Source organism: Rhinopithecus roxellana, chromosome 3 (genome assembly GCF_007565055.1).
Source record: "Rhinopithecus roxellana isolate Shanxi Qingling chromosome 3, ASM756505v1, whole genome shotgun sequence".
Lineage (NCBI taxonomy): Eukaryota > Metazoa > Chordata > Mammalia > Primates > Cercopithecidae > Rhinopithecus > Rhinopithecus roxellana.
In genome coordinates, this window is record NC_044551.1 from 156,211,188 (window position 1) to 156,226,179 (window position 14,992).

The 14,992-nt window shown below is 46.9% G+C and overlaps 1 protein-coding gene across 2 annotated transcripts in view; it reads left to right on the forward strand.

The window, feature by feature from the left end:
* The first annotated feature begins 1,012 nt into the window (after window positions 1–1,012).
* UBE2D2 (ubiquitin conjugating enzyme E2 D2) overlaps window positions 1,013–14,992 on the forward strand; it is a 68,006-nt gene continuing 54,026 nt past the window's right edge. Inside the window, exon 1 of one of the 2 annotated variants that reach the window (XM_010388120.2) lies at window positions 1,013–1,646. In XM_010388120.2, the coding sequence (XP_010386422.1) occupies window positions 1,623–1,646 (24 nt within the window). In that variant the 5' untranslated portion in view covers window positions 1,013–1,622. Of the gene's footprint in view, window positions 1,647–1,864; window positions 2,239–14,992 lie in introns of those variants that run through there. The other variant, XM_010388121.2, reaches the window with a different exon arrangement.

The window sequence follows — 14,992 nt, forward strand, 5'->3', positions numbered from 1 at the left end:
TTTTGAGACGGATTCTTGCTGTTGCCTAAGCTGAAGTGAACTGGCGTGATCTCGGCTCACCGCAACCTCCGCCTCCCGGGTTCAAGCGATTCTCCTGCCTCAGCCTCCCGAGTAGCTGGGACTACAGGCACCTATCACCATGCCCCGCTAATTTTTGTATTTTTAGTAGAGAAGGGGTTTCACTATGTTGGCCAGGCTGGTCTCGAATTCCTGATCTCGTGATCCGCCTGCCTTGGCCTCCTAAAGTGCTGGGATTACAGGCGTGAGCCACCGTGCCCGGCCTAATTTTTGTATTTTTAGTAGAGATGGGGTTTCACCATGTTGGCCAGGCTGGTCTCGAACTCCCGACCTTAAATGATGAGCCAGCCTTAGCCTCCCAGCATGCTGAGATTACAAGCGTGAGCCACCACGCCCAGCCGGTTGGTTTTAACTATTTGGGGCACACACTGTGATTTTTTTTCTGACGCAGCTGGTACAGCGCTTGACTGTAACAATTTGCAATTCACTAAGCTGAGCAAGGTCTGGGCACCTCCAAGGCAGACATGCCAGTGGCTGAAGAGAACACAACATTAAAATCCTCTCCATTTAGGGCCTTGGTCCGGAAGGCCAATCTCACGGCAAGTCGAGCGGCTTTGAGACATCTCCCGCGTGGCGGGTGCCCGAGCTGCAGCCACGCGGCCTCTGGAAAGAGATCTGCTAAGTACCAGGACTTCAGAAGAGTCGTGTGACTTTGGCCAAGTCCCTTCCTCCTTCAGGAACGTTGCAGTGGGCCTGAGTGCCTCCTCCCGGAACTGGTACGGGGACGGTCGTGCGATTTTGACAACATTCGCCTTTTAATGTTTATTGATCTTTTGTAACACGCGCGTCGGTTCCCATCAGAAAGGAAGTCAACGGTAGCGGCGCGGGAGCCTGCAGAACTCGCGCTCTGGCTCTCGCGGGATCACCGCCCAGGGCTTCGCAGCATCACCCCCTCCGCGGCCGTGGCGGTGGCGGTGGCGGTGGCGGTGGTGGCGGTGGTGGCGGCGGCGGCGGCGGCGCGTAGCTTACTCACGGGGGCGGCCCGTATCCCTCCGCCGCCGGCGCGGCTCGGCCCTCCCTCTCCTGGCCCGCCAATCCCCGCGCCTCCCGACCTGCCCCTCGGTCGGGCCCACCCCGTGCTCCCACGGCCCCACCCCGGCGGCGCCGCCCGCCCGCCCGCGCGTCCCTCGGTCCACCTGCAGCAGGCAGGAAGACAGGCAGTCCCTCCGGCTCTACGACCGAGAGACGCCGGCTGAGCTTGGGCTTTTGCTTTCTGGCGGAGGGATCCGCGGCGGCTGACTAGGCGGCGCTGATCCTGGGAGGAAGAGGCAGCTACGGCGGCGGCGGCGGCAGCGGCGGCGGCGGCGGCTGGGGCGGCGGCGAATAAAGGGGCCGCCGCCGGGTGATGCGGTGACCGCTGCGGCAGGCCCAGGAGCTGAGTGGGCCCCGGCCCTCAGCCCGTGCCGCCAGACCCGCTCTCCTCAACTCTCCATCTTCTCCGGCCGACCGCGATCGCCGAGGCGGCCTCAGGCTCCCTAGCCCCTTCCCCGTCCCTTCCCCGCCCCCGTCCCCGCCCCGGGGGCCGCCGCCACCCGCCTCCCACCATGGCTCTGAAGAGAATCCACAAGGTAAGCGGCCGGAGGTCGGCTGCGGGGCTGACCAGCTGAGCAGGTTGCGGCCTGCACTTCCCGCCGTAGTCTCCGCCGGCCTCGCGGCCTCCTTGGATCCCGCTGCCGGTGCTGGCCCCGCTGGGCGGCCTCCATACCCCACTCCCAGTGATGGCGCCCGCGGAGGCCCCGGCGCGCAGCCCGCGCTTAGGCCGGAGGTGCTCTGGCGGCCTCAGCGTTCCTCCCCGGCTGCCCTTTCAGGCCCGCATGGTGTGGATTCTTAGGGCTTCTCTCCAGTCTGGGACTGCCGCTGCACTTAAGGGCCATTGTCCGGCCAGGATGGCGGGGTTGGGGCCGTGGGGGGCGCTGGGGCGTTGGGCGGCCCCTTCGACAGAGGTCGAAAGGGCTTCTCGCCCCATTTCTGTTCCCTCCTCCCACACCTGCCCTAGCTCCCTCCACAAAACCGCCTGAGCTCGGGCTGACGGAGGAAGTCGTTTTGCCCGATCCACAAGTATCTCTTGAGTTCACTTACCTCTTGGGTGGCAGCACACATCGGTCCACCCTGCTTGTTCAGAAACTGTTAAGAGTTGGAAGTTCAGAAGAAAAAAAAAAGGTGACTTATGAGGGAGGAGGGAAGTGGAGGGAGAATCATTTTATTCTTTGAGGTTGCAATATGTAGTTAGAAACTAACACTTCGGTTTTGCAGGATTGGATTTAATAGAAAAGCTGTACATTGGCAAAGGTAGAGATAGAAACCTGAACATTGAAAAAACCACCAGAGAAATTACACAAAAGTTCCTTTCACAGTCTCTTCGCAAAATGGGCTTGACGCTATTAAGTGATACGTTTACGGAGACTGTTCAAACTGGGAAGGGATTTTACTAGATTTTGTATTAAAAAGGATTTCTTTGCTCTTTAAAGTGAAGGATTATTTAGTTATCGATAAGGAGGTTTTCCTAATAATACATCTAGAGTATAAGATTGGGTTAAAATTTAGTTTTTTTCCTTTTCTGATGTTGTAACCTGTTAGTGCCACTTTCATGTTTTTTTCCTTGGAAGTAAGGAGGCACCACTATTAATTTCTGTTCGGTGTTTCACCTGGCTACTCAGATTGGCTATATTAAACTGGCAGCTACTTTTTTCTTCAATACATCTTTTTCCTTTTTGTGGAGAATGGGATCTTGCCATGTTGTCCAGGCTGGTGTCAAACTCCTGGGCTCAAGCTAGCCTCCCACCTCTACCTCCCTTAAGTGTTGGGATTACAGGCATCAGTCACCCACTGCACACGGCCTATACCTGTAGCTACTTACTGAGAAGTAGGTACTGGGGTTATCCATTCTGGATGATGGGATGGGTGTGCAAGAGGAAGAGAACCAGTTTTCACCTTGTCTTAAACTAAGTCAGAATACAGATTGATGATTTAAACACCTCAGCTCAGCGGTTGGTCGTAATTTCATTTTTGCTCAGACTTAGTGTGGAATCAGTCCCATTGGTTACTATAATTAGGTTAGCTCCTTAACTTCTTTTGACTTCGATTTCTAACAAATGAAGAAGGGCAGATTTTAGACAATAAAATCTTATACTAAAATGAAATGGTATTTGTTGAATACCATAAAGAAGCTTGAAACTTAAGCAAAGATGTCTTAACCATTTAAGGGGCAGGAGCACACAGGAATAGTCATCCAAATAAAATGTATACATATGTATTTTTAAGGCATTTAGGAATTGCTAGGTCCTTATAGAATCTAATTGGGAAGTTATCAAATACTTGTAGAAGATTGTGCTTTTATTTTAAAACCTGAGGAAGAGCAAGTGGGTATAATGTGTGATAATTTACAGATAAAGAAATGTAGACTTTAATCTCTACATTGATTTATGTGTGTAATGGACTTATTCAGAGAGGGAAATATCTCTTCGACACAAAGCATACATTTTAATTAATAATACTTGCCCTGGTAATATGGTTTCTTATGAGTTGCTACATATTTTCCAGAATAGATTTTCCCTAAAATATGCCTTTGTAAGATTTTTAAATAACATCAAGTTTAGAAATAATTTGAACTTTTTTTGGGGGCAGAGTTTCACTCTTGTTGCCCAGGCTGGAGTGCAATGGCATGATCTTGGCTCACCGCAACCTCCACCTCCTGGGTTCAAGTGATTCTTCTGCCTCAGCCTCCCGAGTAGCTGGGATTACAGGCACGCACCACCATGCTCATCTAATTTTTTGTATTTTTAGTAGAAACAGGGTTTCACCATGTTGGCCAGGCTGGTCTCCAGCTCCTGACCTCCGGTGATCCACCTGCCTCAGCCTCCCAAAGTGTTGGGATTACAGGCGTGAGCTGTCTTGTCTGGCCTGAACCTTTTTTTTTTTTTTTGTTTGAGACAGAGTCTCCCTCTGTTGCCCGGGCTGGAGTGCAGTGGTGCTATCCTGGCTCACTGCAACTTCCGCTTCCTGGGTTCAAGAAATTCTCCTGCCTCAGCCTCCGGAGTAGCTGGGATTACAGGCACCCTGCCGCCATGCCCAGCTAATTTTTGTCTTTTTAGTAGAGAAGGGGTTTCACCATGTTGGCCAGACTGGTCTTGAACTTCTGACCTCAAGTGATTACTCCTGACCTCAAGTGATCTGCCCACTTTGGGCTCCCAGAGTGCCGGGATTACAGGTGTGAGCCACCTCATCTGGCCCGGCCTGAACTTTTAAAATTCGATATTAGCCATTTTCCCCTAGTTTATACCCCTAGAGCTCTTCACAAAGTATGGCTTGACTTCTCTGAGACTGCTGGTGATAAGAAAAATGAAATTTATTTTGATATACCAGTCAAAAAGATTGTGAAAACAAAATGGAGATGAATTTTTTTTTCCAAACTGTTTGTACTACAATGTTAAGTTGAACAGCAGACTTACTAGGCATGGATAAGATCAGTTCTATCTTATCTGCAGTCCTAGTAATGTGTCTGCAGTGGAATCCCCATTGCTTGGCTTCTATAATTGATCTTGATCTTGAACCTTCCCAATTGTTCCCTGAAAAAAAAAAATTCTACTTAAATACCTTCTTGACTTATATGTCATGAGTTGCTGTATCTGGGTTCTAATGAAATTTTTCTAAGAAAAACTACATTTGACATGTGACATCTTCAGGAATTCAATATCTTGTTTCTTTGACAGAGGGACACTATTCATGTCTGTGAATTTGGCAGTCTTTGAAATGCCATGTCTTTTTTGGAAAAAGCTTCTGATGGACTTTATTTTGATATACATCTTAAGGTCCCCTGACCTATGCTATAAAAGAGCATAGCAAAGAGTGTCATTATGAACATTGTGTGTAGTTCTGGGCAGGGATTGGGATCCTTTGGGATTGTTGGTATCTATACCACATGGCCCCACCCTGCTATGTTTTGAGGTTTTCTGCTGACTTTTTAGGTCTTCAGCTTTGATTTTGATGCTTTGAGTGCCTGCCTCTAGCAGCACCACCCCCAGCCCTTTTCCAGTTGGCTGCATCTCATCTGTTGTGGGCTAAGAAACCAGATCACAGAGCTTATTAAAATTGTGTCTAAATTAAGATCCAGTAGGCTCTTGACTGAAGAGGGCTTCATGTGCTCCGTGAACTGTGGTTTCCTTGGCTGATCAGAGACCTTTTTGACTTGCTTCCTGTTTTTCTTCTTTACTTTTGCTATACAGATGTAGGAGGCTTTTTGGTGCTCTTAGAGTGCTGTAATGTTGAAGTATTTGGTTAGTTTCTCTATTCTTGGGAAGGGTAAAAGGCTAAATATCTTGATTCTTTGAGGAGTTGAAGACTGACCAGAGTTGGATACTAAAAGCTTTTCTTAACAGTAATAGGCCGGGCGCGGTGGCTCAAGCCTGTAATCCCAGCACTTTGGGAGGCCGAGACGGGCGGATCACAAGGTCAGGAGATCGAGACCATCCTGGCTAACACAGTGAAACCCCGTCTCTACTAAAAATACAAAAACTAGCCGGGCGAGGTGGCGGGCTCCTGTAGTCCCAGCTACTTGGGAGGCTGAGGCAGGAGAATGGCGTAAACCCGAGAGGCGGAGCTTGCAGTGAGCTGAGATCCCGCCACTGCACTCCAGTCCGGGCGACAGAGCGAGACTCCGCCTCAAAAAAAAAAACAAAAAACAAACAAACAAACAAAAAAAACAGTAATAGTGCATTGTACATTTTAATGGTGTCCTACTAGTAGCAGGTAACGTTTAGTATACATAGCTTTCAAACAAAGTAATGCTAGGATTGTCACTTGATCTATTTCTGTGATAGAGATTTTTTTTTCTTTTTTTTTGAGACAGAGTCTCACTCAGGCTGGAGTGCAGTGGCATGATCTTGGCTCACTATGAACTCTGGCTCCCAGGGTCAAGCAATTCTCTTGCCTCAGCCTCCCAAGTAGCTGGGATTACAGGCACCTGCCACCATGCTCAGTTAATTTTGTATTTTTAGTAGAGACAGGGTTTCACCATGTTGGCCAGGCTGTTCTCAAACTCCTGACCGCAGGAGATCCGCCCATCTCGGCCTCCCAAAGTGTTGGGATTACAGGTGTAAGCCGCTGCACCCAGCCTATGGCTAGCTTCTTTTAAGGCGTCTCAAGACAAAGTTCTCAATGAAATAAAGGTATCAGGTCAGGCACGGTGGGTCATGCCTGTAATCCCAGCACTTTGGGAGGCCCAAGTGGGCAGATCACTTGAGCTCAGGAGTTTGAAACCAGTCTGAGCAACATGACAAAACATGATCTTTACAAAAAATACAAAAAATTAGCTGGGTATGGTGGTGGATGACTGTAGTCCCACCTAGGTGGGAGGCTGAGGTGGGAGGATCTCTGGAACCTGGGAGGTAGAGGCTGCAGTGAACCGTGATCAAACCGCTACGCTCCAGCCTGTGCAACAGAGTGAGACCCTGTGTCAAAAAAAAAAAAAAAGATTTCAAATGCTGATGTCTATAAAAGCCAGGCAGGTACCAAAGTGAGCAGAGATAATTTGAGGGAGCTAGAAAATGCATGTGCTATCAGATGAGGGCAACTGCTAACCAGCTCCCTGCAAATGTTGCCATTGCCAAAATCTGTGGACCCAGTGTTGCCATATCTTTCATTAAAAAAAAAAAAAAAAAACAGAGAAGCCACAAATCCAGATTTTTTTGCCAACCGATTCAAATTAAAAAAAAAAAATACACGTTTTGGTCGACATCAGTTTAGTATGTGGATTAAAGTAACAAGGGATTGGGGTTCCTTAAGTAATCAGGAGTGTAAAAAGATTAAGTCATTTAAACAATACTTCCTGTGTTTTTAAAAGTTTGAAAGTATTGCTTTATGTAAGATTAAGTTTGTTTTTTAGACAGTCTTTGCTTTGTCACCCAGGCTGGAGTGCAGTGGTATGATCTCGGCTCACTGCAACCTCTGCCTCCCAGATTCAAGCAATTCTCCTGCCTCAGCCTCCTGAGCAGCTGGGACTACAGGCTTGCGCCGCCACACTCAACTAATTTTTGTATTTTTAGTAGAGATGGGGTTTCACCATATTGGCCAGGCTGGTCTTGAACTCCTGACCTCGTGATCCACCCACCTCGGCCTCCCAAAGTGCTGGGAATACAAGCATGAGACACTGTGCCTGGCCTTAACGTAGTTTTTAAATACAATTCTAATTAACTTGCCTTTTTTTTTTCTTTTTTAAATGAGACGGAGTCTGGCTCTGTCGCCCAGGCTGGAGTGCAGTGGCGCGATCTTGGCTCACTGCAAGCTCTGCCTCCTGTGTTCACGCCATTCTCCTGACTCAGCCTCCCGAGTAGCTAGGACTACTGGCGCCTGCCGTCACGCCCGGCTAATTCTTCTATTTTTAGTAGAGACGGGGTTTCACCGTGTTAGCCAGGATAATCTCCATCTCCTGACCTTGTGATCCGCCCGCTTCGGCCTCACAGAGTCCTGGGATCACAGGCGTGAGCCAATGTGCCCGGACAAACTTGCTTTTTTTTTGAGACCTCAGTTGATTTGCCCTCCTCGGCCTCCCAAAGTGCTGGATTACAGGGGTGAGCCACTGCGCCCGGCCAATTTGCTAATTTTTATATGGTTTTGTGTGAGGTCTTGGGAAAACCAGTTTTGTAAATACATTGATCCCGTAGAAGTTTATGTATTAATCTTCCATTATGATCTGTTTCATGTTTTGAGTTTTTCTGTAGACTGACAATACACTTTAAAAATGTCTGAGATTGGGAAGTTACCAAAGCATGATCTTTTTGTTTTGAGACGGAGTCTCGCTCCGTCACCCAGGCTGGAGTGCAGTGGCGCGGTCTCTGTTCACTGCAAGCTCGGCTTCCCAGATTCACGCCATTCTCCTGCCTCAGCCTCCGGAGTAGCTGGGACTACAGGCACCCGCCACCACTCCCGGATAATTTCTTTTTGTGTTTTTAGTAGAGACAGGGTTTCACCGTGTTAGCCAGGATGGTCTTGATCTCCTGACCTCGTGATCCGCCCGCCTCGGCCTCCCAAAGTGCTGGGATTACAGGCTTGAGCCACCTCGCCTGGCCACCAAAGCATGATCTTAAGGAAAGTAGTTGTAACGCTGAACAGTGCTGTATTTTAAAAAATTGCTTAGGCTGGGTGTGATGGCTTGCGCCTGTAATCCCAGTACTTTGGGAGGCCAAGGAGGGCTGACCACCTGAGGTCAGGAATTCGAGACCAGCCTGCCCAACATGGCGAAACCCCGTCTCTGCTAAAAATACAAAAGTTAGCCAGGTGTGGTGGCACTCACCTGTAATCCCAGCTACTCAGGAGACTGAGGCAGGAGAATCACTTGAACCTGGGAGGCAGAGGTTGCAGTGAGCCAAGATCTTGCCACTGCACTGCAGCCTGGGCAACAGAGCGAGACTCCATCTCAAAAAAAAAAAGAAAGAAAATTGCTTTAAAATGCCGTAGGCTGGGCGCGGTGGCTCATGCCTGTAATCCCAGCACTTTGGGAGGCTGAGGCGGGTGGATCACACGGTTAGGAGTTCAAGACCAGCCTGGTCAAGATGGTGAAACCCCGTCTCTACCAAAAATATAAAAATTAGCTGGGCATGGTGGTGAGTGCCTGCGATCCCAGTTACTGGAAAGGCTGAGGCAGACAATTGCTTGAACCCAGGAGGTGGAGGTTGTGGTGAGCCGAGATCGCGCCACTGCACTCCAGCCTGGGTGACAGAGCAAGACTTTGTCTCAAAAAAAAAAAAAAAAAAAAAAAAGAGGAAAAAGGCCGGGCATGGTGGCTCATGCCTGTAATCCCAGCACTTTGGGAGGCCGAGGCAGGCAGATCACCTGAGGTCAGGAGTTCAAGACCAGCCTCAACGTGGAGAAACCGCGTCTCTACTAAAAATACAAAATTAGCCGAGCGTGGGGGTGCATGCCTGTAATCCCAGCTACTCGGGAGGCTGAGGCAGGAGAATTGCTTGAACCTGGGAGGCGGAGGTTGCGGTGAGCCGAGATCACGCCATTGTGCTCTAGACTGGGCAACAAGAGCGAAACTCTGTTTCAAAAAAAAGAAAAAAAAAATACTGTACTAGAGGTGTGGTACCATATATTAGATTAATATTAGAGGTAAGGACTGATGGAATTCCTATCAAAATGACGAAATGAATTAACAGGTAGTAGTATTGGGAAGTTTAATAAACGGTTGTCTGAATATGGCTATTTAAATTAGTTTTATCTTGGATAGCAGACATACCTTCTTAATCCAAAAGGTGAGCTTCTTCACATAATTTCTAGGTAGTTTTTTTTTCCCCCACTAAAAAAGTATTATTTCCTTTACAAAAGATCATTGAATTGAAGCACTTTCTTTGGCTCTACTAGGTTGTTATTTAAATATAATTCAAACAGCCATCATTGAGGATAACTGTTAATAAATCTAGGTTTTCTCTGAAGTCTCCCAGTGTATATTACTGTACTGATGACTGACAAGGAAGAGGTTTTGACAAGGTCTAATTCTGTATATTTCTGCTAAAATATCCTAGGCAGTTCCCAGGATAGGAATATCTGACTCATTCCTCATGCTAGCAAAAACTTTTGCAGCCTTATCCCAGAAATGCAGGAACACACTTGTTTTGTCTGTAGAAATAAAGTTTTGATGGTTAGATTTCCAGACAAACCTTCAAAATCATGTTAAACTATAACATAGGGAAATAAAGTAGTATTTCTGTCTGCAGAGTCAAGTGAGATTTCGGGTAATAGAATCATAAAATGTTAGCACTGTAGCACATCTCAAGGCTGCTGTCTGGAAAGGCTGTGTGACCTACCAGATAAGACTAGGTCTGAATTGAGAACCTGGATTTCTTGACTGTGTCCAGTATATTTTCTGGCAAGCCATGTGTTATTGTTACATAGCTGATAGGTATATAAATCCAGAGGATGCAGCCTTTTTTTCTTTTGTTCAAACAATTGGATATTTAAACTATGGCTTGGAACCCGAAGATCTTCCTCAACTTCCCTTTTTTTTTTTTTTTTTTTTGAGACGGAGTCTCGCTCTATCGCCCAGGCTGGAGTGCAGTGGCCGGATCTCAGCTCACTGCAAGCTCCACCTCCGGGGTTTACGCCATTCTCCTGCCTCAGCCTCCTGAGTAGCTGGGACTACAGGCGCCCGCCACCTCGCCCGGCTAGTTTTTTGTATTTTTTAGTAGAGACGGGGTTTCACGGTGTTAGCCAGGATGGTCTCGATCTCCTGACCTCGTGATCCACCCGTCTCGGCCTCCCAAAGTGCTGGGATTACAGGCTTGAGCCACCGCGCCTGGCCTCAACTTCCCTTTTTATGGTTGGCAAGGTTACTCATAAGCCCTCTTAAAACTGCAAATTTATTTAGGCTTGACACAGTGGCTCGTGCCTGTAATCCCATCACTTTGGGAGGCCAACGTGGGAGGATTGCTTGAACCCGGGAGTTCACGGCCAGATTGGTCCATAATGGGAGACAAAAACAAAACAAAGCGAAACAAAATTAGCTGGGCATGATGATGTGTGCCTGTGGTCCTAGCTACTCAGGAAGCTGAGACAGGTGGATCACTTGAGCCTGGATGGAAGATCAAGGCTACAGTGAGCTGTGATCACACCCCTGCACTCCCGCCTGGGCAACAGGGCCAGATTCTGTGTCAAAACAACAACAACAACAACAAAAACAAGTATTGCAAATTTGGTATTCTATTCTCGCTACCACCACCCCCGCCTTTTTTTTTTTTCTCTGAAACAGAGTCTTTACCTCTGTTGACCAGGTTGGAGTGCAGTTGTGCAATCTCGGCTCACTGCAACCTCCATTTCCCGGGTTCAAGAGATTCTCCTGCCTCAGCCTCCCAAGTAGCTGGGACCACAGGTGCATGCCACCATGCCTGACTAATTTTTTTTTTTTTTTTTTTTTTTTTGAGATGGAGTCTTGCTCTGCCGCCCAGGCTGGAGTGCAGTGGCCGGCTCTCAGCTCACTGCAAGCTCCGCCTCCCGGGTTCACGCCATTCTCCTGTCTCAGCCTCCCGAGTAGCTGGGACTACAGGCGCCCGCCTTGTCGCCCGGCTAGTTTTTTGTATTTTTTAGTAGAGACGGGGTTTCACCGTATTAGCCAGGATGGTCTCGATCTCCTGACCTCGTGATCCGCCCGTCTCGGCCTCCCAAAGTGCTGGGATTACAGGCTTGAGCCACCGCGCCCGGCCTGTTTTTTTTTTTTTTTTTTGAGATGGAGTCTCCCTCTGTCACCCAGGCTGGAGTGCAGTTGTGTGATCTCGGCTCACTGCAACCTCCACCTCCTGGGTTCAAGTGATTCTCCAGCTTCAGCATCCCGAGTAACTGGGACTACAGGCGCATGCCACGACGCCTGGCTAAGGTTTTTTGTATTTTTAGTAGAGACAGGGTCTCACCATGTTAGCCAGGATGGTCTCCATCTCCTGACCTCGTGATCTGCCCACCTCGGCTGGTTTCGAACTCCTGACCTCAAGTAATCCACCTGCCTCAGCCTCCCAAAGTGTTGGGATTACAAGCATGAGCCACCGCCCCCGGCTTTCTGCATATATCTTTTATCAGAGTCAAATGGATTTTTTTTTTAAGTGAAAGCGAGTTTATTAAGAAAGTAAAGGAATGTCTACTCCCTAGGCAGAGCAGCCTTAATATCTAAAAAGATTAAAAACCACCGTCTTTCTACCTTAAACATTATTTTAATCTCAGCAGATGAACAGAGTATCTGTTCTGCAGAGAAAAAATAAATCTTACACGTGAGTTCTTAGGGATTTCCTTCAAGGTATTATAACAACAGATTGGCCAGGTGCGGTGGCTCATGCCTGTAACCCCAGCACTTTGGGAAACCGAGGTGGGTGGATTGTGTGGTCAGCAGTTCGAGACCAGCCTGGCCAACGTGGTGAAACCCCGTCTCTACTAAAAATACAAAAATTAGCCAGGCGCGGTGGCTGAGGCAGGAGAATTGCTTGAACCTGAGAGGCGGAGCTTGCAGTGAGCCGAGATTGCACCACTGTACTCCAGCCTGGTCGACAGAGCAAGACTCCGTCTCAAAAAAAAAAACATTTCAGCTATCCTCTTTAGAATACTCACTGTGCATCAGGAATTACTTGATCTTTTCAGCAATCTTTTAATAATTCTGTTCTCCCCAGGTTAGATAAGGAAACAGTGGGAGAAATAAATTTGCTTAAGATTATATGGTTATAGTAGGAAGAACTAGGATTCAGATACAGGCGATCTTGACTGTAGAGCTATTGTCTCACCAGGTTTACTTGTTTTAGTCATTGCCCTTCTCCCCTCTAATCTCTAGAGAAGCGTTACTTTTCCCTTTGCCATACTTAACTTTTGCTTTCCATCCTTTTCTCTCTCTTTCCCTCTTTCCTTCCTTCCCTCCCTCCCTCCTTCCTACCTTTTTCCTTTTCTTGTTTTTGCTCTCCGGTAATTGTCCTTGTTTTCATACTTCCAATCTCTTCTCCACTAACTCCTCTTAGCATCCAAACTTATTGAAGGTTTTCCCCCATTAAAAAAAAAAAAAAGGCAGTAAAATAACTTTTTAAACTTCCTCTCCCCAAGAAGAGCTACTTCCTTCTTCATCTTTATCCTTCCCATCTCTTACATTTCAGTCCCAAAATTATTGAAAGAATAGTCTTTTCACTGTTGTGGAACTATTTAGTAAGTTCACTAATGATTATTTAATTGCCACATTCAGTGGATACCTCAGTTTTTGTTTAACTTTTGTAATAGTTGGCATCGTTTTTATTCAGTTATTTTGGCTTCTGATAAACTGCTTTCTTCTTCCTCATATCTGGTGTTTCCCAACTTTATTAGAATGCTTATCAAAGTAATATTATTGATGGAATACAAGCCAAAATGTATGAAATCATGCATACTTGTATTAAAATTGAGAGCACTGGCCAGATATGGTGACTCATGCCTGCAATCCCAGGACTTTGGGAAACCAAGGCAGGAGGATCACTTGAGCTCAGGAGTTCAAGACCAGCCTGTGCAATATAGCAAGACCCTGTGTCTACAAAAAATTAAATGTGCCTGTAGTCCCTGCTACTCAAAAGGCCGAGGTGGGAGGATTGCTTGAGCCCAGGAGTTTAAGGCTGCAGTGAGCTGTGATCATGCCACTGCATTCCATGCATTCCAGCCTGGACCACAGAGCGAGATCTGTCTCTTAAAAAAAAAAAAAAAAAAATTGAGAGCACAAATTATCTCAGATACATTAATAAATACATGCACCACTATGCCTGGCTGTGTATTTTTAGCAGGTTTCACCTTGTTGGCCAGGCTGGTCTTGAACTCCTGGCCTCAAGTGATTCACCCACCTAAGCCTCTCAAAGCGCTGGGATTACAGGTGTGAGCCATCATGCCCCACCCAATCTCAGATAAATTAATTAAAATATATAATCAAACTATGTCACAAACAAAATTATTAAGAACTATCAAGATGAGGCTGGGCGAGGTGGCTCACGCCTGTAATCCCAGCTCTTTGGGAGGCTGAGATGGGCGGATCACAAGGTCAGGAGATCGAGACCATCCTGGCTAACACGGTGAAACCCCATCTCTACTAAAATATATAAAAAATTAGCCGGGCGTGGTGGTGGGCGCCTGTAGTCCCAGCTACTTGGGAGTCTGAGGCAGGAGAATGGCGTGAACCTGGGAGGCGGAACTTGCAGTGAGCCGAGATCGCGCCACTGCACTCCAGCCTAGACGACAGAGAGTAACTCCATCCCAAAATAAAAAAAGAACTATCAAGATGAAACATCTGTCATTCTTATTTTGCTATCAGTTTTAAGAATAGTATTTTTCACACATAATAAAAGTCATCCTCATCAGGTACCACTTTAAATGTCTTACTGTATATTGTTTTTATTACAGTATATAAAAATTTGTTTCAAACAGATACATGGTAGCAAAAGAAAGAATACAGACTGCGTATTTTGCAGTTAGACTGCTGCTGACATTAATTATCCCATCATGGATAGGTCACCCTAATTTTTCTGAAAAATAAATGCCTGTTCTTTGCTCATGTTTATTTTAACATAATATGACTCCTTGGGTTTAAGAATCAAAGGACTCTGCTTTCAGTTTAAAATGTCTTTCTCGGCCGGGCGCGGTGGCTCAGGCCTGTAATCCCAGCACTTGGGGAGGCTTAGGCGGGCAGATCACGAGGTCAGGAGATTGAGACCATCCTGGCTAACATGGTGAAACCCCGTTTCTACTAAAAATACAAAAAAATTAGCTGGGCATGGTGGCAGGTGCCTATAGTCCCAGCTACTTGGGAGGCTGAGGCAGGAGAATGGCGTGAACTCGGGAGGTGGAGCTTGCAGTGAGCCGAGATCTTGCCACTGTACTCTAGCCTGGGTGTCAGAGCGAGACTCCATCTCAAAAAACAAATAATAATAATAATAATAAATGTCTTTCTCCTAGATATAAGTCAATTGAGGATGGGTTAGTACACTTGAAATATTTAATATATAATAAGCTTCAGTTAAATAACTTTTTTTTTTTTTTGAGACAAAGTTCATTCTTGTTGCCTAGGCTGGAGTGCAACTGCGTGGTCTCGGCTCACTGCAATCTGCGCCTCCCAGGTTCAAGCAATTCTCTTGCCTCAGCCTCCCAAGTATCTGGAATTACAGGTGACTGTCACCACGCCCAGCTAATTTTTGTATATTCGGTAGAGATGGGGTTTCACCGTGTTGACCAGGCTGGTCTTGAACTTCTGACCTCAGGTGATCCACCTGCCTTGGCCTCCCAAAGTGCTGGGATTACAGGCGTGAGCCACGGTGCCTGGCAATAACTTCTCAAATATATATTGAATTATGATAAGAAACATAGGATAGATCTGTGATGGTCAAATAGACAATGCTGCAGACTAAATGATGTTTATACCTCAGAACACAGATGGAAAGTCAAATGT